General features: G+C 41.8%; 1 protein-coding gene and 1 pseudogene across 1 annotated transcript; one reads left to right on the top strand and one right to left on the bottom strand.

Moving 5' to 3' along the window:
* Positions 1–318: 318 nt before the first annotated feature.
* Positions 319–10,545, bottom strand: LOC121958961 (annotated as a pseudogene).
* A 4,318-nt stretch (positions 10,546–14,863) lies between these two features.
* ch25h (cholesterol 25-hydroxylase) lies at positions 14,864–17,705 on the top strand. Its single transcript, XM_042507946.1, has 2 exons — positions 14,864–15,310; positions 16,509–17,705. Exons 1-2 carry the CDS (start codon positions 14,888–14,890, stop codon positions 16,842–16,844), a joined length of 759 nt encoding a protein of 252 aa, XP_042363880.1. The 5' UTR covers positions 14,864–14,887; the 3' UTR covers positions 16,845–17,705.
* Positions 17,706–25,504: the final 7,799 nt, after the last annotated feature.

Below are 25,504 nucleotides of genomic sequence, written 5' to 3'. Positions count from 1 at the left end.
TTGGGGTTTTAATGGGGAAATCCTTTATCCACGAACAGAAATGTTACAGTTTACACCCCTCTTTCCATCTTTTCTTGTTTGATTTAAGGTCTTAAGTAATGCAAATCCAGACCATAGTGCTCTTAAATATTAAATATTAATAAATTTCTGTTTTAACAGAAACATGCAATCCAAATCCATTTTCTAAATAATATAAAACAATTTAAAAATGAGATTAAAAAACAAATTAAGCACTAAAGTTTTCTATAAAAATCTCCCAAATTTCTTTAAAAAAAATTCAAATAATTAAAAAGAAGAAAAAAAGAGCGGTAAGATAAATACTAAATACAGCCATTAAAAGTTGTATGCTCCCATGAAGTGAGAAGAAGAAAGATGATCTGCCTCATAGTCAGACACCGAGGAAGAGATGGCGCGCAGACAGGAAACGAAGAAACATACGTGATGATGAACAAAATCTCAAAGACACAGAAATATAAATCAACGGCTACAAAAAGTAAATAATGTTACATTCAGTTTCATGGACATTATCCAAACATAATTTACAAAATTCAAAGACTTTTCCAACACTTTCACTGTATTTTTCTGATTCCATTACTTTTCCAGGCCTGGACAATGCGTTTATAACAATCCTTGACTTTTCCAGGTTTTTCATGACCGTAAGAACCTTCTGTGTTACTTTCCTTCACAGAACTCATCAGGTCAGATGTTTTATTTAAAAAAGTGAAATAAATTGTTTTTATTGGTCGATCTGGATTGAAGCAACTTGTCAGACGTGTCATGTGACCACGTTTGAAAATTATAAATGTTGAACGTCCTTTTAACGCTCAGAAACAGACGAGCTCGCTCTGCTCGTGTCCATAGACTTTATTATTTTCCAAACAAATGAAAAATAGAATCTATAAAATTATCAAAAACAACAATGTGCAAATATGTACACATCATTTCAATAACAAAACAAAACTTACACTCACAGTTTCAACCAATCAGAATGCAGCATTTCAGTGGGCGGAGCATACATAAGGTGATGTCATTGTCCTTTCCATTGCCTAAAATGTCTTCGCAGTATTAATATCAAGATATTTGGTCAGAAATGTTTTATGTCCTCCAGATCGTGACAACAAAAAGCACCAAATTCCTAAATTTAAGAAGCATGAAAGCAGAAACTTTTTTGCTTAAAAAAGACAAAATATTTTTTTATAATCAAAATAGCTGCAGATTAATCTTCTGTCGATCAATTAATCAGTTAATCGATCAGTTGTTGCAGCTCTGATGAGGTTACGTTCAGGCGTAGCTGCACTTGTGCAGCTTCAGGTTGCGCTGGTCCGAGTATCTCTTCCCACACTTGTCGCAGATGAACTGCTTGCCGCCAGCGTGGACGTGTCTCTTGTGCGTCCTCAGGTGGCTGCCCTGGCTGAAGGTTTTGCCGCAGATGTCGCAGGCGTACGGTTTCTCTCCGGTGTGGACGCGCAGGTGCAGCTTCAGGCTGTTGGAGTTGTTGAACTTCTTGTCGCAGAAGCTGCATTCGAACGGGCGCTCTTTGGAGTGCGTGCGTCCGTGCGAGATCAGACTGCTCTGCTGGCTGAACGTCTTCCCACACTCCGAGCAGCTGAACGGGCGCTCGCCGGTGTGAGTCCTCTGGTGGATCTTCAGGTTCACTGACTGGCGGAAGCTCTTCCCGCAGAGGTCGCACATGTATGGCCGCACACCACTGTGGATCCTCTGGTGGTTCTTGAGGTTGACGGCATGGCGGAAGGTTTTGGGGCACTGCTCGCACTTGAAGGGTTTCTGACCAGTGTGGATGAGCTCGTGAGTTTTTAGCGTGACGGCACGAGTGAAGCCTTTTCCACAAACTCCGCAGACGAAGATCTTCTTGCCGGTGTGGGTGAGCGTGTGGCGGTGAAGGTTCTGCCGCAGGTTGAAGCGTCGGCCACAGGTCTGGCAGCCGTACGGTTTCTCTCCCGTGTGGATGATGGTGTGCGTCTTCAGCTGCGTCTGCTTGGAGAAACACTTCCCACATGTTGGACACTCATACGGACGCTCACCAGTGTGCGTCCTTTCATGACTCTGTAAGCTCTGCCGCCGCCGGAAATCTCGTCCACAGACACTGCAGGAGAATGGCTTCTCGCCTGTGTGGATGCGAAAGTGAGACTTCAGGTTGCTCTGAGACGTGAAGGATTTACCGCACGCCGTGCAGACAAAGTATTTCCAAGTGACGCTCTGTTGGACAAACTCTGGCTCCGAGATCACCAGCTGGGCAGCTTCAACCCGAGCTCCTGGAGGACAAACACAAACGGTGGTCAGACTAAAGTCTGACAGGTCTTGACCAGATCTGACAGGTCTTGACCAGATACTCACTCTCAGCGATGGCTGCCAGGTCTATGTTGCCGTGCTCATCTTTAATGGTTACCGCCGGGACAAAAAGGGTTTCCTCTGCCTCTTGTTTGGTCTGCAGGGAAATACAGACATCATTCAGATCAGTGAACCAGGGTTGCCCCCCTTTTGTAACAATGACTTTCAAGTACTTTGAGGTCCAATTATTTCAAAATGAAGAGTCACAATCTCTGTCACTTTTCTCATAGATTGTCAAGTCAGCTGAGGTGGATCGCAGAGGCACCATGTCTAGATCTGTACTTGACAACCCCAAGAGCATTATGGGCCACCAGCTGCTTCAGGCTCATCTCAGGGACAACAATGAGTTTTTAAACTGGCCAGGTCCGGTTCTGTGGTCCTGAAGATGGGACAAGTGGTTGACCAGTCACTCTGAAACCAGATTCGCATAGAAACAGAAAACTAGGCAAGACCTTAAAAAAATCTTGAACAGTTCCCTGAAGGACACAGCACCACTTCAACTAACCAGGAGCAACTTGACAGACTGGTTTACTGTAACTGACAAGTCAGAGCTGGATCTTCCAACATGGAGTCCTGCAAAGGCAGCTCTGACCCCTTTTAGTCTAAAAAGAGTCAAAGACAACAGAGGAGGCACTGGAAAAGACCATCAGTCAGATTCTCCAGCCTCGTCCAACCAGGGAATTCAAAATCCCTTGAACCAGAGGGGTTACGAAGTACAGAGACTCCTCTTAGGTTAAAGTCGCCTCTGCGGGAATCCTGGTAAAGTCCAGAGGGAAGCGTCAGGCACAGGAAGCTGTCACCAAACAGCTTAGTGGACACTGTGACAGTGAGGACAGGGCAGCTCTTTGAAACCCCGCTGAGACAGAGCCCGTGGACAGGAGAAGCAGCACCTGCAGGATGCACTAAGAGCAGAGGTGCAGGAAGAACGCTAAACAAACACAAGTTTCCCGCAGCCATCCGCGTTTTCTGGAGCAGATGCACTGGAACGCATTTAGATCAGATGTTGGTAACTCTGTACTGTTTTTTCTGTCTTGCAATGAAACGCAACACAAATCACCACCAGGAGGTGATCAGCTAACTGCTCTTCTCTCCACCCGAGTGTCTGCGACTTTCGGCCGCGGTTCGGATGATCTGAGCATTGATCTTTGGCCTTGAGTGTTCTGGTACCGAATACACTGATGAGCCTACTTATGCTCCAACACGGAGTTCTTTCAATCCATGACGAGGACGGAAGTCCATGTCACCTGAACCAACACCAACAGACACACTTTGTGTACTGAATAAATTTAAATTTAAATTTAAATTTTTCTATTTATAGTTTTATTCAGAGCTGCAGTCTTACCTGAGTGGATCTGTGTGTGTTGGAGCTCTCCTGTCGGGCTCCGTACGAGTGTTCGGACTCTGTGACGGACAAACCACACCCCAGGTTATATGACATCATCACCTGATGGATGCTCTGATTGGTGTGTTTGACTGGTGGGGGCGGGGCCTGCGTACGTACCGACAGGTGAGTTTTTGAGGATGTGGAGGACGCTGACCTGCGGTCTCCTGCCGCCCCTGCCAGACTCCACCAGCAGCTGAGCTTCATCCAGGATGTTCATGATCTTCCCCAGAGCCTCGTTTCCCAGAGTCTCCATGACGACCGCAAACTGCACCTGAGGGGTGCATTAGCAGTTACAGGTCACATGTCAAACTGCACCTGACAGGTCACAGGTCAGACTGCACCTGACAGGTCAGACATCACAGGTCAGACTACACCTGACAGGTCAGAGGTCATGGTCAGACTACACCTGACAGGTCAGAGATCACAGGTCAGACTGCACCTGACAGGTCAGAGGTCACAAGTCAGACTGCACCTGACAGGTCACAGGTCAGGGTCACTGCACCTGACAGGTCAGAGGTCACAGGTCAGACTACACCTGACAGGTCAGAGGTCACAGGTCAGACTACACCTGACAGGTCAGAGATCACAGGTCAGACTGCACCTGACAGGTCAGAGGTCATGGGTCAGACTACACCTGACAGGTCAGAGATCACAGGTCAGACTGCACCTGACAGGTCAGAGGTCACAGTCAGACTGCACCTGACAGGTCACAGGTCAGACTACACCTGACAGGTCAGAGGTCACAGGTCAGACTACACCTGACAGGTCAGAGGTCACAGGTCAGACTACACCTGACAGGTCAGAGGTCACAGGTCAGACTACACCTGACAGGTCAGAGGTCACAGGTCAGACTGCAAAGATTTTTGGCACGTTTTAATCTTTGATTAACACATTTAACAATTTCAGCTTCAACTTTGAACTTTTAAACATCAAAGGGTCAATTTTTAAAATCTAACAACAACTCATTTATGGTGCAGGAAAGGTCACCCTCTCTGATAAATAAACAACAGTCCTAATGTGACCCGCCCCCTCCTGTAATAAATACAGCGATGAAGGGATGATGTATGTTTGTAGACCAACCCGGATTTTTGATTATCTGCAAAAATAAGCTCTCTGTGAGACGAACACAACTTTATGAGACTTACAGATTTAACGCTTCATTTTCTACCAAAACTCTCTCCTGTTAGCGTGATGTGATCTACCTAAAGATCATGGCTATGTCACGCTAGTCGCATGTGTAGTTGTGGGCCAGTGTGATGACGTTGAACAACAAACATTGTAGCCCCATTTAACTACTTGCTAGCAACCACCGTTTTTAAAGATGCGAAAAAACATAAAAGTTCAAAAATTAGGTTCATACAGACGAATTTTATGTCTCAGAACAAAACATCTAAATATCTTTAGCCTGTGTTAACCACAGACCTTATTTAAGGCTTTTTACCAAAAATCCCCCAAAATTATTTAGAAATATTGAGGACAGTCCCTGCTCTCTCTCTCTCGTGTAATAAATAGCAGACAGTCCCTGCTCTCTCTCTCTCTCTCTCTCTCTCGTGTAATAAATAGCGGACAGTCCCTGCTCTCTCTCTCTCGTGTAATAAATAGCGGACAGTCCCTGCTCACCGCCTCCTGTCCCCTCCGGCAGACCGAGCTGTCCTCCAGCAGCTTCTTCAGCTCGGCCACCGCAGCGTGGACCAGAGCCTCCATGACGGCGGCCAGCTGAGTGCTGAGGCCCAGAGAGGAGCTCATCCTGCCGGCTGACGGCCGCCGCTGCTCCCGCTGACCCTCCGAGGCTAACCGCGGCTAACAGCGGCTAACAGCAGCGTTAGCATTAGCTTCAGCTGAGCTCGGTTTGTTTCTTTAAACATTAAAGTCAGAAAAAAACAGAAAGTTTAGGAGCAAAATCAGCCCGACATCAACAAACTACAAACTATAAACTACAGGAAGTGCTGCTCAGTTTCCGGGTCAAACTTCTTCTTCTTCTTTTAGTGGCGGGAGGAAACTAACGGTCAAGGCGCTTTACCGCCACCTGTAGGAGAGCGTAACATAGCTCCACCGGGAGCGGGAAAAAGGAAAAGGCTGAATTAAAAATTAAAAACAAACAAATCAACTATTTCCACTAACCCTTTGAAACCTGAGCGAACTGCCTTGATTTATTTCACAATCATGGGAAGAAGGGAATATGCACCTTAACAAATGGCCCAAAAATGGTGGGATATTAGTAAAACGTTTAAAGAAAATTACCCTAAATTTAAAAAAGAAAAAGAAAAGATAAAAAAATAAATGTAAAATTAAGAGAAAATAACAAACAAAGTGCTGAAAATTACATTTTTATTTTAACATTTTTTTCTGTAGCATAATTTTAATTATAAAATTATGAATATTATTTTTTGTCACCTTTAACTTACTTCTTGCAGGACGTTTTTGCTTAATTGACATTCTTAAACCGAACCCATTTGATCAGTTTCAAAGATTAAAATGAGATGATGTCAGTTAAGCTTTTAAAAACTTTATTATAAGTTTAAAAAGTAATATCCTATTTCATTAAATCTTTAATGAATCGAACTGTATTTTAATTAGGAGCAATTTTAGAGCGGTTAAATTTCAAATCTGAGCTTTTTTTTTTTCCTTTAGTGGTATTTTTGTGTGTATAAACACTGTATTTCTTGTTCACATGCCTTTATACTAGTTATATATATATATTTATAGTCATATATTATTCTGTGCTGTAAAGATATGATGTATAATGCTCTACATTGACTACACTTGTATTTTACACACATTTTTTAATGTATTTGAACACAATAAAAACTGGTGTTTTAAAGTTTTTGTGTATAAAATGTATTAACTTTCTTAACAGAATTTATCAGGTCAAATATTTAACAAAATAAAGTTAAAATAACTTATTTATTGTGTGTATTCTGGATTAAATCATCATGTAAGAAGGGTCTAAAGGCTCAGTGACAGACTGATATGCTCCTTCTGTTTGAGTTTATAGATTTTATTATTTTCCAACAAAAATGAAAAACAGAATTTATGAAGTTATAAAAAGAAACAATGTGCATATGTACCATGGATGTATTGATATGTACACATTTACAGATTATTTCAACAACAAAACTGAGATTCAGGGTTTCAACCAATCAGAATGCAGCATTTCAGTGGGCGGGGCTTACATTAGGTGATGTTATTGTACCTGCCCCCCCCCCCAAAAAAACATAAATATAAAAATAAAATAAAATTGATTTTAGAAAAGAAGTATGAAAAGGTCAAAGGTAACAGGAGCCAAGTGAAATACAAATCCCAGAAAGCGCTGCTCTGAGTTCAGCACCAATCAGGTAACTGGTCAAAAGTAAACTTTAAGTACTACCTGAACCAGAGGCCCCGCCCACATTAACAAACTCTGACTGGTCGAACAGACCTACTTCCTGTCCAGCTAAACATTAAAAATGTTTTTGTCTCTCTGATCCAAACTCTACTGTAAACGAAATTTTATTTGTCTGATCATACACGAGGTCACACTCATGCGCCGTCGCACACCTTCAAGTCAGCAGGTGTTGGTATCTCTCTTCACTTGTCGCAGACAAACTGCTTACCTGCGGCATGGATCAGCTTCTTGTGCGTCGTCGTCAGGTCAGGTGGTTGTCCTGCCTGAAGGTTTTGCCACAGATGTCGCAGGAGTACGGCTTCTCTCCGGTGTGGACTCGCAGGTGCATCTTCAGGCCATTGGGGTTGTTGAACCGTTTGCCGCAGATGTCACAGGCATGCGGTTTCTCTCTCCGGTGTGGCTGCGCACATGCAGCTTCAGGCTGTTGGCCGTGTTGCACTTGTAGCCGCAGATGTCACAGCCGTACGGCTTCTCTCCGGTGTGGATACGCAGGTGCATCGCCAGGCTGCTAGCAAATTGGAACTTCTTGTCGCAGAAACTGCAGACATGCGGCTGCTCTCGTTGGAGTGCCTGTGGCGGTGTGTGATTAGAGTGCTCCGCAGTCTGAATGACTTGCCACACTCCTGGCAGCTGAATGGACACTCACCGGTGTGGATCCTCTGATGGTTCTTGAGGTTGACAGGGTGGCGGAAGGTTTTGGGGCATTGCTCGCACTTTAAGGGTCTCTGCCCGGCATGAATGAGCTCAAAACAGTTCAGAGTCAACAGTGAGTTTTGAGAGCTGTGGTGCGGGTGAAGCCTTTTCCACAGACGCCACAGACGAAGGTCTTGTCGCCGGTGTGGGTTAGGGCGTGGCGGTGCAGATTGTGCAGCACATTGAAGCGCCGGCCACAGAACTCGCACCCATAGGGTTTCTCTCCCGTGTGGATGATGGAGTGCGTCTTCATCGTCGTGTGGTCGGAGAAACACTTGCCGCAGGTTGGACACTTGTATGGCTTCTCCCCGGTGTGCGTCCTCATGTGCTTCGTCAGGCTCTGCCGCTGGCGAAAATCTCGTCCGCAGACGCTGCAGGAGAACGGCTTCTCACCCGAGTGGATGAGGTAGTGAGACTTCAGGCTGCTCTGAGACGTGAAGGATTTACCGCACGCCGTGCACACGAAGTATTTCAAGGTGACATTCTGTTGAATAAACTTTGGCTGCTCCTGGAGGTCTGAGCTCATCAGCTGGGAAGCTTCAAATCGAGCTCCTGGAGGACAAACACAAACAGTTAGAAATGTAATCAACAAAAAATAATCTGCAACTTCCATCCATCCATTGTGGTCCACTAAACCAGGGGCAGGGCAGCAGGCGGAGCAAAGCAATGCAGATGTCCTTCTCCCCAGCATTACTCTCCAGCGCCTCCTGGGGGACCCCGAGGCGTTCCCAGACCAGGCGAGATATGTAATACCCCCTGGTGTTCTGGATCGGCCCCAGAGCCTCCGACATGCAGGGTAAACTCCTTGCAGGAGACCCCCAGGAGGACCCTGATCGGACGTTGAACCACCTCACCTGGCCCCTTTCGACGGGATGGAGCAGTGGCTCTACTTCTGAGCTGCCTTCAGATGTCTGAGCCCCTCCTCCTCTCTTTAAGGCTGAGCCCAGACAACTTCATTTCGGCTGCTTGTACCTGCGATTTTATTCTTTCGGTCACTACCCAGAGCTCATGACCATAGGTGAAGGTCAGAAATAAGATGGACAAGTAAATCGAAAGCTTTGCTTTCCAACTCAGCCCTTATTCAACAGTCCAACACAACTCCTGCATCACTGCAGATGCAGCACAAAACTGACTGTCCATCTTACACTCATTCTAATATTTGAGTAATTTTTCAAGCAAAATCCAAAAGGATTCTCCCAGACGCCTCCCGTTACAGGTTTTCTGGGCATGTCCATCTGGTAGTTTGCCCCGGGGCAGAACCAGAACATATTGGAAGGATTATTTATCTCAACTGTCTGGGAGCACCTCGGGGTCCAACAGGAGGAGCTGGAAAGTGCTGCGAGGGAGAGGGACGTCTGGAGTATTTTGCTGAGCCTGCTGCTGTCTAGACCCAGAGAGGGTGAAAGAAACTGGATGAATGGATGGATGGATTAGTGTTAGGGCTAACGAGCTACCCATTGTACATGTGAGTCCCGTGTGGACATCTTACAGTCCAGGATGAAACCCTGATTCTTAATCTGAGAGGAAAGAAGAACTGTGGGATCCTCAAGAGTCGGCTAAAACCCATATTTAATAAAAGCAGATTTAAGATCTATGAGGAGAACCTCAGTTTTATCATTAAGTTTGATAAAGTTGTACGAAAATTAGACCTAACATCCATAAGCAGTACGAGAGGGGAGTGGGCAGAAGAGTGGAAGTAGGCTTAGTATATAGAGTCGTGTTTCATCTGCACAGAGGTGGATTTGAATGTTGAATTTCCTTAAAATCTGGCCAAGAGACGAAAGATAAAAGGATTATCAATTAAACATTCAATTTCACCTCAACGCATATGACACCCTGCTCTCTCCATACACACAAATGTACTTCTAAGGGGCCAAAAATGGATCCCTGAGGAACACCCTCAGTGAAGGAAAAAGACTGATCTCAAATTTTTGAGTTGCATAAACTGAGTGCAGCCCGAGGGATAAAATCATCTGAACCAGGCCGGAGAGCGGCCAATGAATCCAATGGAAGATCATCTCTGTGGGAAAATGTTAAGTGAGGACGTTTCAGAGATCAAGGACGATACAAGAACTCTCCAAAACTAAAGAGACGTTCAAGCCTTCAGCAAACACAAGATTTGCAGAGCGTACTCCGGGCACAGATGGAGCAGCAGAGCCTGCGGCGCAGTCAAAGAAGTGAAACTAAATCCATCATTAAAATTAATCATTCAGCATATGGAGACATTTAATCTGAACAACTGCGACAACAACTAAAAAACCTGATTCCCTTAATCCATAAACATCTCTTTATGGCTTAAATCCAACTTTAACCAAAATAGTATGCATACTGATCAGATCTGACAGTAATTGATCAGATCTGACAGGTATTATATATCAGGTGCTCACTCTCAACGATGGCTCTCAGGTCAATGTCATCGTGCTCTTCTTTAAAGGTGACCACCTCGTCCTCAGGTTCAAACTGTGGGGACACCAACACCAGACATCAGGTCAGTGAACGCATCACTGAAGAGCAGGTGAGTCAGCAGGTGAGCCAGAGCTGCAGTCTTACCTGAGTGGATCTGTGTGTGTTGGAGCTCTCCTGTCGGGCTCCGTACGAGTGTTCGGACTCTGTGACGGACAAACCACACCCCAGGTTATATGACATCATCACCTGATGGATGCTCTGATTGGTGTGTTTGACTGGTTGGGGCGGGGCCTGCATACATACCAACAGGTGAGTTTTTGAGGATGTGGAGGACGCTGACCTGCGGTCTCCTGCCGCCCCTGCCAGACTCCACCAGCACTGAGCTTCATCCACGATGTTTATGATCTTCCCCAGAGCCTCGTTTCCCAGAGTCTCCATGACGACCGCAAACTGCACCTGAGGGGTGCATTAGCAGTTACAGGTCACATGTCAAAAACTGCACCTGACAGGTCACAGGTCAGACTGCACCTGACAGGTCAGACATCACAGGTCAGACTACCTGACAGGTCAGAGGTCACAGGTCAGACTGCACCTGACAGGTCAGAGGTCAGACTACACCTCACCAGGTCAGAGGTCACAGGTCAGAGGTCACAGGTCAGACTACACCTGACAGGTCAGAGGTCAGACACACCTCACAGGTCAGAGGTCACAGGTCAGAGGTCACAGGTCAGACTGCACCTGACAGGTCAGAGGTCAGACTACACCTCACAGGTCAGAGGTCAGGTCAGACTGCACCTGACAGGTCAGAGGTCACAGGTCAGACTGCACCTGACAGGTCAGAGGTCACAGGTCAGACTGCAAAGATTTTTGGCACGTTTTAATCTTTGATTAACACATTTAACAATTTCAGCTTCAACTTTGAACTTTCAAACATCAAAGGGTCAATTTTTAAAATCTAACAACTCATTTATGGTGCAGGAAAGGTCACCCTCTCTGATAAATAAACAACAGTCCCTAATGTGACCCGCCCCCCCCCCCAATCTTGTAATGAATAATGGACAGTCCCTGCTCTCTCTCTCTCTCTCTCTCTCTCTCGTGTAATAAATAGCGGACAGTCCCTGCTCTCTCTCTCTCTCTCTCTCTCGTGTAATAAATAGCAGGACAGTCCCTGCTCTCTCTCTCTCTCTCTCTCTCTCGTGTAATAAATAGCGGACAGTCCCTGCTCTCTCTCTCTCTCTCTCTCTCGTGTAATAAATAGCGGACAGTCCCTGCTCTCTCTCTCTCTCTCTCTCTCTCGTGTAATAAATAGCGGACAGTCCCTGCTCTCTCTCTCTCTCTCTCTCTCGTGTAATAAATAGCGGACAGTCCCTGCTCTCTCTCTCTCTCTCTCTCGTGTAATAAATAGCGGACAGTCCCTGCTCTCTCTCTCTCTCTCTCTCTCTCTGTAATAAATAGCGGACAGTCCCTGCTCTCTCTCTCTCTCTCTCTCGTCAGTCCCTGCTCTCTCTCTCTCTCTCTCTCTCTCGTGTAATAAATAGCGGACAGTCCCTGCTCTCTCTCTCTCTCTCTCTCTCTCGTGTAATAAATAGCGGACAGTCCCTGCTCTCTCTCTCTCTCTCTCTCGTGTAATAAATAGCGGACAGTCCCTGCTCTCTCTCTCTCTCTCTCTCTCGTGTAATAAATAGCGGACAGTCCCTGCTCTCTCTCTCTCTCTCTCTCTCTCTCTCGTGTAATAAATAGCGGACAGTCCCTGCTCTCTCTCTCTCTCTCTCTCTCTCGTGTAATAAATAGCAGACAGTCCCTGCTCTCTCTCTCTCTCTCTCTCTCGTGTAATAAATAGCGGACAGTCCCTGCTCTCTCTCTCTCTCTCTCTCTCTCGTGTAATAAATAGCAGACAGTCCCTGCTCTCTCTCTCTCTCTCTCTCGTGTAATAAATAGCAGACAGTCCCTGCTCTCTCTCTCTCTCTCTCTCTCTCTCTCTCTCTCTCGTGTAATAAATAGCGGACAGTCCCTGCTCTCTCTCTCTCTCTCTCTCTCTCTCTCTCTCTCTCTCTCACTCTCGTGTAATAAATAGCAGACAGTCCCTGCTCTCTCTCTCTCTCTCTCTCTCTCTCTCTCGTGTAATAAATAGCGGACAGTCCCTGCTCTCTCTCTCTCTCTCTCTCTCTCTCTCTCTCTCTCTCTCTGTAATAAATAGCAGACAGTCCCTGCTCTCTCTCTCTCTCTCTCTCTCGTGTAATAAATAGCAGACAGTCCCTGCTCTCTCTCTCTCTCTCTCTCTCGTGTAATAAATAGCGGACAGTCCCTGCTCTCTCTCTCTCTCTCTCTCTCTCTCTCGTGTAATAAATAGCGGACAGTCCCTGCTCTCTCTCTCTCTCTCTCTCTCGTAATAAATAGCGGACAGTCCCTGCTCTCTCTCTCTCTCTCTCTCTCTCGTGTAATAAATAGCGGACAGTCCCTCTCTCTCTCTCTCGTGTAATAAATAGCGGACAGTCCCTGCTCACCGCCTCCTGTCCCCTCCGCAGACCGAGCTGTCCTCCAGCAGCTTCTTCAGCTCGGCCACCGCAGCGTGGACCAGAGCCTCCATGACGGCGGCCAGCTGAGTGCTGAGGCCCAGAGAGGAGCTCATCCTGCCGGCTGACGGCCGCCGCTGCTCCCGCTGACCCTCCGAGGCTAACCGCGGCTAACAGCGGCTAACAGCAGCGTTAGCATTAGCTTCAGCTGAGCTCGGTTTGTTTCTTTAAACATTAAAGTCAGAAAAAAACAGAAAGTTTAGGAGCAAAATCAGCCCGACATCAACAAACTACAAACTATAAACTACAGGAAGTGCTGCTCAGTTTCCGGGTCAAACTTCTTCTTCTTCTTTTAGTGGCGGGAGGAAACTAACGGTCGAGGCGCTTTACCGCCACCTGTAGGAGAGCGTAACATAGCTCCACCGGGAGCGGGAAAAAGGAAAAGGCTGAATTAAAAATTAAAAACAAACAAATCAACTATTTCCACTAACCCTTTGAAACCTGAGCGAACTGCCTTGATTTATTTCACAATCATGGGAAGAAGGGAATATGCACCTTAACAAATGGCCCAAAAATGGTGGGATATTAGTAAAACGTTTAAAGAAAATTACCCTAAATTTAAAAAAGAAAAAAATGGTAAGAAGTGAATTATCATATGAACATAAATACAATTATGAATATATATTTTTTGACATCCACCCCCAATTCAAAATTTGGGGTAATTTTCTTGTCACCTTTTACTTCTGTCTTGCAATTTGCAGGACTTGTTTTTTGCTAAATTGACTTTCCCCCCATGTTTTCATAAGAAACCAAACCAATTTGATTTGAATCAAATATTAAAATGCTTGTGAAAGTCATCTGAACACAGGACAATAGAAGAGATGTCGGTTTAAAAAAATAAACTTTGTTTCTTTCATGAATTGAACTATATTTTAATTAAGAACAAACATTTCTCTGAAATCTGACCCCCTTTTCTGCCTTTAAACTTTAAATCTGAACTTCTTTTCTTCTTTTGTGGTGTTTCTGTATATAAACACTGTAATTGTTTTCACTGTTTGTTCTTGTTTTTACTTCTCTTTTTTCACTTTTTTTGTGGATAATTTTCTTGTAACTTTTTGCTAATTTCTTGTTATATATTTGGCCCATGTCTCGTTAACCCGAGAAAATTAATTTGACATCTTTCAAAAACTCGCTCGCTTTGTCACAAACTGTCCTTTGGTTACAATATGCCATATTTACATGCAAATGTTCATCGATGTGCACTTCCCAATTCTTCAATAAACAAATAAACAAAAAGGCAAAGAGCAACTTTGCAAAAAATGTCCCACAAATTAAAAATGGAGAAAATGATCTGAAAATTTGTTTTAAAAAGGTGGAGGAGGGCTTAAAAACATCAGGGAAAAGTATCCAGAAAACTATATTTATACTTTTAATGTATTCATGTTTTAAGTTATATTACAGAAAAAGGGTATCCTTTTTTTCAGCACTTTTTTAAGGGTTTTTGTTTTTTGTTTATTATTGTTTTTACTTTTTTGTGCTTATTTTTAGGTAATTTTCTTGTAATTTATGCTAATTTCTTGCTATTTTTGGGCCATGTCTTGTGAAGTAGCTTGTCGCATCAAGCCAATTTCCTCAGGTCAAAAAGGGTTAAAAGACATGGGGGCGGGTATCCAGAAAACTATATTATAACTATAACTAATATTATCATACTTTAAAATAATATTACAGAAAACATGTATGTATGTATGTTGGTTTTCTTTTCTCAGGTCATTTTTTCTGTTTGTTTATTTCTTTGTTACGGTTTTCTTTTCTTTCCTTTTTTTCTCTTATTTTTAGGTACTTTTCTTGCAATGTTTTTTCTAATTTCTTGTTATTTTTGGGCGTTTGCTGAGTAACACGTGGTCGTCTCTGCTGAGCCTGTAAAGGGCTGACGCTGACAGAGCAGCAGCAGGATAAAAACTCCTGTTTTTAGGACATTGGAATTTCCTCATGTGTCTCAACTCGCCGATGACTTTCTGTTTTCTCGAGTGGAGGCACAGGAAGCATCCTAATAAGGAGGTGGTGATGTCAGAGGGTGGGCGGGGCTGAGCTGATATAAGAGTGACAGTGGCGTTACTCACACTCACTCTGGCTGAATCTGAACAATCTGATGGCAGGATGCTGCTGCAGCCGCTCTGGAGCTTCCTGCTGGGACACTCGTCTGTCCTGCACTCACCTGTCTTCCCCGTCGTCTTCTCGCTGGGCATCTACCTGTCTTGCTGCCTGCCCTTCATGCTGCTGGACCTACTGTCCTCCAGGTGCGCCGCCCTGTGCAGGTACAAGCTGCAGCCGCACAGCTCCGTCAGCTGGGCCTCGCTGCGCTGCTGCCTGGCCCTGACACTCTACAACCACCTGCTCTTCATCTTCCCGCTCACCCTGATGCACTGGTACCTGAGAACGCCGCACCTGCCACCACAGGCCCCGCCTCTGCCCCGCCTCCTCGCACAGGTGCTCGTTTGCCTGCTGCTCTTCGACTTCCAGAGCTTCGTCTGGCACCTGGTGCACCATCGCGTGCCCTGGCTCTACCGCCACTTCCACAAGGTAAGATACAACACCCTCAATCTATAGCTTATTGATTATCAATCAATCAATGATCAATTAGTTAACAATCAGTCGATTAAAAATCAGTCGGTTAGCCATCAGTGGATTAACAATCAAATCACAAGGTGGCTCTACCACCACTTCCACAAGGTATGACCACAAAATATGTACATAACCTCGAATCTATAGCTTATTGGTTATTAATCAATGAAAGATCAATTAGTTAATAATAAATCAATTAACAATCACACCACAAGGTGTCACAGCTCTACCGACATTTCCACAAGGTACGATACACCACTTTGCCCTCAATCTATAGCTTATTGGCTATCAATCAATCAATGATTAATTAGGTAACCATCAGTCAATTAACCATCAGTCAATTAACAATCACACCACCGTGTGCCCTGGCTCTACCAACACTTCCACAAGGTACGACCCCAAATATACAACTTAAGTCCATATTTATGGCTTATTGACTCTCAATCAATCAATCAATCAATGATCACTAGATAAATGATTGTCAATATATGTCAATATATTGACTATATATATATATATATATGTCAATAAGTTGATTCACTGTTAGGTAAATAATTTGTCTGTTCAAGATGTTAGTTGATTGATGATTAATGCATTAGTAATTATTGGATTAACATTAGTTGATTAGTAATTATTAAATTAACATTAGTTAATTAGTAATTATTGGATTAACATTAGTTAATTAGTAATTATTGGATTAACGTTAGTTGTTTAGTAATTATTAAATTAACATTAGTTAATTAGTAATTATTGGATTAACGTTAGTTGATTAGTAATTATTAAATTACATTAGTTAATTAGTAATTATTGGATTAACGTTAGTTGATTAGTAATTATTAAATTAACATTAGTTAATTAGTAATTATTGGATTAATGTTAGTTGATTAGTAATTATTGGATTAATGTTAGTTGATTAGTAATTATTAAATTAACATTAGTTAATTAGTAATTATTGGATTAACATTAGTTGATTGACAGCTGGAGAAATATTTTTTTCATTAATGATAAGTTGATAAACAGGTGTTCGATCAACGATCAGTCAATTGATGATCAGTCAATATACTATCAATAGAGTTGATTAATGGTTGGTTTACTTTTCCTCAACGTATTTTTTTGGTTAAATTCCTAAAACAAAGTCTGGTTTCTGGTCTTGCAGGTGCACCACACCTTCAGCTCCACCTCGGCCCTGACCACTGAGTACTCGGGGGTCTGGGAGACTCTCAGTCTGGGCTTCTTCGCCGCCGCCAACCCGGTGCTGCTGGGCTGCCACCCGCTCACCGAGCTCGCCTTCTTCCTGCTCAACATCTGGCTGTCGGTGGAGGACCACTGCGGCTATGACCTGCCCTGGGCCACGCACCGCCTGGTTCCCTTCGGCCTGTACGGCGGCGCACGCCACCACGACCTCCACCACCTCAACTCCAGGTGCAACTACGCCCCCTACTTCACCCACTGGGACTGGTTGGCTGGGACGCTGCAAACCCCGCAGGACTGAACCACTGACGCAGGACTCCACAGGACGGAGAAGTTTTTATGAACTCACGGAGAAGTTTTTAAGATCTGACAGCGAAGTTTTTATGAACTGACCGAGAAGTTTTTATGCACTGACCGTGAAGTTTTTATGAACAGATTTCTGAGCCACTCAGTTTTTCTTTGACATTAAAAGACTGAGGACAATAAATATAATATTTAATATTTAAATGTATATACACATAAATGTTTGTTTGTTTATTTATTTACCTCACTAACCTCTGGAATGATGGATTTATGAGCTCTGTGTGACTGTTATCTACTAACTTTGTTTGTATTTTGGACTAAAATGTTTATTTTCCTAAAAAAATGAAGAAAACAGAGTTTGTGTGTTAAATCAGAAAAATCCGCACTGAGATGAGAAACAACAAAATGACTTGTTTTAAATGAGATGTTTTTGTGATGTTGTGCATTCATTTCATGTGGTTAAATTGCATTAATAACTGATTATGAATGATGCTGATGTGCAGCTGTGTTGCATTCAGGTGACATATTAAGAATTAAAGTTGATCTTTTATGCATCAGAGAAAAATGTTCATATTGAACAAATCGAAAAAACGTTGACTGGTGCATTTTTTAATTAAAATACTCCTTTAAAATCAGTTATGGCAGCTGATTAATGTTAAAGCGTCAGGTGTATAAAGTCTGATGGATAAAGATTTCTGAGTGAAAACAGAAAGTGAAGCGACTGAACCACGAAAGTGTCGAGAACAGAAGCAGCTGTTGGATGTTTGAGGATGTTGTGCAGAAGGTTTTTGAATGTGACTGAAAATATGAAAACAAAACAAAAGTTTCGGAATAAACTTTAAATGGACTAAAATCAAAATGTGTTTCTCTTTTTGTTGCAGAGCTCCGTCTGATAAAACATGAAGACTTCATAGTTTTTAAATTCATTAGAAAATTTATGGACAACCCCAAAAAGAAAGAAAATGATTCTTTATTTGCATCATTTTTTAAATCTACATAATTATTTAATATTGATTATATTTTGTACCAATTATCTAAATCTGAAAAGTAACTAAATGCATACAGCTCTTTTCTGGGATGGTAGTGGCCTTGCTAATATTTGAACAGCATCAAAATCATTTTACTGAGGGGAGGAAATTTAAAAATAATTTTAAGGTCAGTTGATAATATTTTGACAGTACAAAATAAGCCTCTGTGTGTGTGTGTGTCTGTGTCTGTGTCTGTGTTTTTAAGGATATACATATACAATCCTCTTTATAACCCTTAATATGAGAATTATATGGAGGTGCACAAAAAATAAACTTTTTCAGTAATATGCAAACATATAAGAGTAGAGTTTTTCCACTGAAATTTGGATTATTGCAGAAAATCAGCTCCATGGTGAACAAATAATGATACTTTCTCTTCAGTAAGATAATCTTCACAGATCAACTCCTCTTTAAGGATTTTTTAAGACTAAATACAATCAGCAGAGCTTGATGGTGATTTGTCCTCAGCACATCAACTTAAAATAAATTGGCAATAACCAAACTGTTGAAAACAGTCAAAATACTGTGTGTATGTGTGTGTGTGTGTGTGTGTGTGTTTGTGTGTGTGTGTGTGTGTGTGTGTGTGTGTGTATTTGTGTTTGTGTTTGTGTGTCTTATAACATTAATGTTGCACTTAAAGTCAGAGCAACGTCAAAATATGAGTATGATGTTAATTTAATGCATCAATTCCAGGTTTATTTAGATCTGAATGATTTGCTGGGGGCCAATACAGGAACTTACATATAGTTTTATACTAAAGCTTTTTTTCTGTTGTGATCTTATTCACTCTAAACATGTTTACTTCATTATGCTTTTTGTTTGTGCATTATATTAGGTAAGTTGTGATGTTCTCATCTGCTGCAGCTGTTTCTTGTCAATTTGTTCAGTTTGTTGTTGTGTGTGATGTATCTGGTGATATGTTTTTTTGTCCATAGTTTGATGTGTTGGAGAAGCGAAAGACAAATTTATTGGATAATAAAATTAATCTAATCTAATCGAATATTGATATTCATTTATTTAAAAAAAAAACCCAAAATAGACCCTGGGAGCATCTCATCCCAATTTATTTTACAATTTTTCCTCTGAGACATACTGGAGTGAAAGTATAAAGTAAGGGAAACAACAAATATTTAAGTAAAGAACATGACTGTCAAATACTTAAGTTCAGAACTTCAAGTATACATTCTCTTTCCGTTTTTTTCAGGGGGCGGATCAGTTGTTTCTCCAGAAGTTGTATGTCAGACAGTTTTTAGCAGAAGCTGCTGCTCAGATTCTTTAGAAACATATTTCCAATAAATATTTAACAGATCCAGATGTTGTTGGTATGATCAGAAATGTATGTGTGAAGTTTCACAATGGGACTCTGCTCTGATGCGGTCCTCATAAAGTGTTAAGTGTTATCAGAGTCCCCTGAATGTCTGTAAACAGGCGCGGAGGGGAGCGGCTCACACACAGTTATTGTTCTGCAGTTTAATGTTTTTTTTATGTTTCCTGTTGCCTGAATGTTCAACTAAACACACCCTGTTACCGGAGCAGTGACTCACTGGAGAGTCTTTACCATGAGGGGGATTTTTAGGATCATTCACTTTCAGTAATTAAAATCCAATAAAACACAGGTGAAAGGTGGCAGTGAGATTATTTTCTCAATGCTTGATTTCCTCCTGCTTTTTCTCCTGTTTTCCCCTGTTTTTCTTCAGTTTGCTCTTGTTTTTTGCCCCCTGATTTTATCCTTTTTCTTAGTTTTCCCCTGTTTTCGCTTGTTTTTTTTCTCCCCACATTTTCTCCTGGTTTTCCTGTGTCCTCTTGATTATTCTCCTGTTTCCTCTATTTTGCTCTTTATTGTTTTCCTGTTTTTTTTCTCTCCTGTGTTTTCCCCTGTTTTCTCCTATTTTTCTTCATGTTTCTTCTGGATTTTTCTCCTGTTTTTTTCTTCTGATTTTTTTTCTCTTTGTTTTTTCCAGATTTGATCATATTTCTCCTGTTTTCTACTATTTGTCCACTATATGTTTATTCTCCCGTTTCCTTCTGTTTCTTCTAGCATATTTTTCTGCTGTTTTCCCAGTTGTCTCCTGTTTTTCTGAAGATTTTTCTCTGATTTTCACCTGGTTTTCCTCCTGTAACTGTAACTGAGAGGAAATATGAATATGATTTCCCAGAAAACATCAGAGAGACTGTTGGTATCTTGACAAACACACACACACACACACACACACACACACACACACACACACACACACATACATTCCTGCAGACTGAAGTCATATGACCATGACAGTGAGCTCTGATTGGCTGCAGATAACAAAAAGCAGCATTCAGCCTCAGTGACCTCTGACCCTGCTGCAGGGTTGGAGGCGGGGCCTGTAGTCTTCTGTCAGCTCTCACTGATTCATGACAGTTAATGACATTAAAAATGTGAGTTTGTGTGAGGACAAAAAATCTTTGGTGTTGTTTAAGGAGAACACATTTTTCATTTCTTCAAAAAAATTTTCAAGAATATATTTTGGCAATTTAGTTTTTAACAAAGTTTTTGATTATATTTTTTCCTTTTAGTGATGTCTTAGGAAAACATTTTGACTCTTTTGGTAATTTTACAAGAAAACATTTTGGCTGTTGTTTTCCTCTAAATTTTGGGTTGTTTTTTTTTAAAATCTTATTGATGTTTTAGGAAAACATTCAAGCTTTTTTTTTATTTTCATCTTTCATGATTTTTCTTCAAAAATTTTTGTTGTTTATTCAAGAAAATCTTGTGTTACGAGTGACGAATCAGCAGAATGATTGAGTGAATGTTCTTTAACTCCTGAACTGATTCACACCTGAACTTTTTGGGATGTTGACATTTAAAAACCTCTGCTGACTCACATTTACTAACACCAACATTTCATCAGTGGCGGTCACTCACAGCGGTTCAATATTCACAATTTAAAATGTCAAATTTAAGCTTTTAAAACTGATTAACAAAAATCTTTAATTCCTTTTTCACCTCTAAGAATCATGTTTACAGACGATGAAATTTCCACGTTGAAAAAGGATCTTGACTCGTGGAAATTTCACTGCATGTCATTTTCAGTCAGTCAGTTTATTGATATCAATAAACTAATGAAGATATGTCACCACAATTACAATACTGATGTTAGATATTAATATGAATAGATATCAGCGGTAAAATATGACTTGTTATATTGCAGTTACAGCTATCTAAAATGAAAATTTTCATGCATTAAAAGTGTATACATATATTGTCAAAATTAAGAATGAAATGTTTTGACTGGTGGGAAATGAACTGTAGGTAACTTGAATTAAGTGTGGTTAGAAGTCAATGGTAAACTTTGCATAACTTTAGGACAGTTAGAATTTTTTTCACAAAAAAGAATTACAATTTTAAATTGATTAATTGTAGATATTTTTTAGATTGACTAGTTTCAATGAAATTACAGATATGCACAAAGAACATTTCCACTAGAATGAAATTAATTGTTGATACCAAAAATTAACATTTTGACTGGTAAAAAATGAAATATTGACATCTTTAATTGAGTTTGAATAGACATCAATGGTAAATTTGACGTCATGTAATAAAGTTATGGATATCAATGAAAATTTCCACCAGTAAATTAGATATTTTTCAGAGTTTGGATAGAAGTTGTGGTAAAATATGACTAGTTTTAATAAAGTTACGGATGTATAAAAAGAATGTTTCCACTAGTAAGCAATTATTTGTTTAAGTCAAGAATGAATATTTTTGACTGGTGTTAAATTAATTGTAGATGTTTCTTTATAGAGTTTGGATAGAGGTCAATGGTAAAATTTGAACTTTAATAAAGTTACAGAATAAATGGTTTAACATTTTGACTGGTGGGAAATGAATTGTTGGTTTCTTTAGTAGGAATTGTTATCAGTCAGATTTAAATGTTGGCTTGAATTCAAACTGCAGCTGTTGATATATATTTATTATGTCAGATTCTGTTTAACGGGAAAGGTCTTATCACACACACACACACACACACACACACACAAACAGTGAGTCATGTGTTCGGTATTTTGCCGCAGCTCATCACTCACGGTGGACTGAGTCAGACTCAAGAACTGATCCACAATCTCAAACAACTTTCAGTCTGTTTGGATTTAAAATAAATAAAAAAGACTTTCAGACAAAAAGGAAAGACTTTCCAGAATAAAAGCATTAAAACAAAGCTGCAGCGGAGGAGGAGGAGGAGGAGGAGGAGGAGGAGGAGAAATCCTCTGGGAGGAAGTGATTCAGCGTGTTCAGCTCTGAGATAAAGATCAGACTTCAGACTGAAGCCTCAACTCGACACTTACGGGAAAAAACCCTCGAAAACCCCCCAGCCCCTCACACAGCAGAGCATCGATACTGAACGCCGAAACAAGACGGGAAAACTCCAACAATATACCATGTGCTCACACACAAAGGGCACCGGTGACCCCGGCAACAAGGCCAAAGAACCGGGCATGAAAAGGTCAAGGGTCATCCATCAAATGAGCTCATGTACAACAATTTATTTATAACTGATAATATTATTTATTGTTTGATTTGTTCTTTTTTAATTAGGGACTTTTTGTTATTTAAAAGGAGGGACAATCAACTTTAACCCTTTGAAACCTGGATGGACATCAGTTTTCTTGTGCTGCAAACTGATGCCTCTAACAAGCATTTAAAGTTGTGAAAAATGAGCAAATTGGTTTAATTTCTTTCAGAAACTTTGGGGGGAAAAAACAATCAGCAAATTGTACAGAAAAGTCTCGTAAAATGCAAGAAGAGAGCGCTCATTACAAAATTATCTAAACGCTAGGGAAGAGGTCTAACTATATTTGTACTTATTGTAATTTTATAAACAGTGATTCTATATTTAAAATGGTGTATTACAGACATGTTTTATTTTAGGATTATTATCATTTTTTAAATCGTTTTTTTCAGTCAATTTCCTTATTTTTCTGAGTTTTTATTTGTTTTTTTTTTACTTTGTTTCTCTTTCCATATAATTTTCTTGTAACTTTTCATGTTTCAAGTAATTTCTTGCAAATTTTTAGGACATTTCTTCTTAAATTGCCCACTGCTCATCTATGTTTTTGAGAGAAATTAAATCAGTTTACTTTGGTTTCAAATTTAGTATTTTATGATGTGATGGACCTCGAACCAACCACACGTCTCTCCGTCTGACTTCCTGTCTCGTGTCCCTCAGCTCAGTGCTGAAGAGTGAAATCTGTAAAAACACAAATGTAGAGATTGATGTTTAAACAGCTGACACTTGCTGATGAGCTCCAGTCTGAAACAGAGCAGAAACTCTACCAACAAAATGAACTAAATTACATGAAATTTCAAACTTCTGTTGCAGTTTGGCCCTTTGTTCACACATCAATGGCGTTTTTGGGGCTTGAAAACGCAAACTTTTGAAACCAGGCTTCAGAGTGTAACCTGTTAAAAACGCCACCCTTTCTGTTGCTGTGGAAACTGGTGATGATCCTGTGAGAACGGTGACATCACCTCATGCCATGGATGTATTATAGGAAGCCTGGATACATCTATTGCATGTGTGTCCATCCTGAAGAGGGATCCCTCCTCAGTCGCTCTTCCTGAGGTCCCACTTTGATCAGGACTAAACAGGTTTAGGAGAGTACAGAATCTGTCAGGTCATCAGCCTGTTCAGAGATCTTCATTCCTCAGAGCTCAGACAGTTTACAGATCACAACATCTCCTCACTCAGATTTCACTGTTTTTAAGACTCCAATCTACTGAAACCTTTGAGAACGTCACACTGTCGACTCTGCAGGTCCAGGATCAGATTGTGGACCTGCAGGGACTTGTCTCCTCCTCCACACTCTAAGCATTCTGACCTTCATAAAAATGTGGAACAAGCAGCTAAACCGTCTCAGAGCGGTGACGTGGACCACATGTCCAGGCTCGAAGACTGAATCACATCAGGTTTATAAAAAAAACAATTTCTGGCAGAGTCCTGCTGGATCCAGACTCTTTTAAACTCAGAGTCATGGAGGTCTCTGAGCTCTTAGAGACACATCTCCTGTCTCCTGTCAGCTGTCTCCTGTCTTGTAAGTTCAGTGCAGCTCACTGTGCAGCATGGATCTTAACAAATTTGGGTACGACATCATTTGATGTGCGCAGACTGTACAAAGCAGGGGTGGGCGATGTGGCCTAAAAATAAAATCTCAGTATTTTTCCCACCAAACCCAATGTACGATTTTTATCAATTTTTTTCCCTCTTTAAAACAACCTACAAATGATAAAGAAATTACTCAAAACAAGCTTTGCTTTTGATTTTAGCAGTAAAAATTAAAGGCTTCTGTTAATATAGTAAACTGAATTTCCCTTTGGCAGTTAAAGTGCAAACTGCAAATGTGTCTTTTACACTGAAGGCTGCAGTAATTTCACAAAACATGTTTACATGAATTCATGTGGATCACTTCTTTAGCAATATGCAGCGTGACTGTATCAGTAACAGCTGTCACAGTTTCTACATCAGCTGCACTCGTCTGCATCAGTGACTCTGAGATCAGCTTCTGCAGCTGCCAGCAGCCACCAGCACTCCCAGTTACAGACCGGACCACATCAGAGCAGGCCAGCTGGGCACCGGGCCCCCAAATCACTAAATCCGCCCCTGATAACTGAGAGGTCTGTCAGTGCTGCTCTCAGTCTGATGGATCTATTGATCAGCTGTGATCAGCCAGCTGTGATGTTTGTTTTTATTGGGCACACTTTCTGTCGCTCTTTGAAAACAGTCAAATGAATCTCTTGGTCTCAGTTACTTTGGTCCAGACAGGAACGTGCGGCATGAGCTGCACTCTAGTATCCAAATGCACACACACCTGGAGTACACACACCTGGCGAACACACACCTGGCGAACACACACCTGGCGAACACACACCTGGCGCACAGTCTGTATTCAGGCATGTTTCTTAAAACAAAACAACTACTTTTGTGCATTTTCAGTATTTACTCTCTAACCAGCTGCTGTTGGATGGAGAGATGGGACGCCGGGAGGACACTGGGACAGGGCAGGAAAAATGGGGGTGTCCCGGGAAAATCGGTCGGGTTTGCAAGTTTGCTTCTGCCTCCTGAGGACAAAGACACTGTGGACTCTGCCGTCCTACGCAAACCTGCTAACATCTCAGCCAGGGAAACAGTGCAGATTTGCAGCGGGTCGCTGTCCTGTCATACGGGACACCGCGGGAAAATGCTTTCGCTAATGGCGGCTGCTTTTTACCGGCTGTTTGTGGGCTGACGTGGTCTCATACAGTGAGACACATTGTCCCCCTCGGCTGCGGTCTCTGTTTGACATGTTGTTAGAAAGTGGTCGTGTTGCTGCCTTTAGTTGCAACAGCCTTTAAACGTTACATGACTGTGGTTTGATCCAGATCTGATGCCGCAAAACCGAAGCCAGTTCCAAATGAATGACAAGACTGTCTTTTTTGGGAACGTATAGCAGAAGCGAAAATCATGATTTTCATTTTTAAAAATCACCCTGAACCACAAATTCAAATTAATTGATAAAATCGATTTATCACCCAGCCCCAGTACAATGACATCATCAACTGAATCACAGGCGACGACCTTTGTCCATCAAAATCCGTACGTAAGAACAAAACATTGTCGTCATG

Source organism: Plectropomus leopardus, chromosome 19 (genome assembly GCF_008729295.1).
Source record: "Plectropomus leopardus isolate mb chromosome 19, YSFRI_Pleo_2.0, whole genome shotgun sequence".
Taxonomy (NCBI): domain Eukaryota; kingdom Metazoa; phylum Chordata; class Actinopteri; order Perciformes; family Serranidae; genus Plectropomus; species Plectropomus leopardus.
Note: the sequence above shows the minus strand (reverse complement) of the source record. Positions and strands in the feature narration are given on the sequence as shown.

What these genes read in the sequence shown, in the direction of transcription:
- ch25h (XM_042507946.1), top strand. Translation starts at nt 14,888, where the DNA reads ATGCTGCTGCAGCCGCTCTGGAGCTTCCTGCTGGGACACTCGTCTGTC. An exon ending in TCTACCGCCACTTCCACAAG is followed by an intron (nt 15,311 to 16,508) that starts GTAAGATACAAC and finishes CTGGTCTTGCAG; the next exon opens with GTGCACCACACCTTCAGCTC.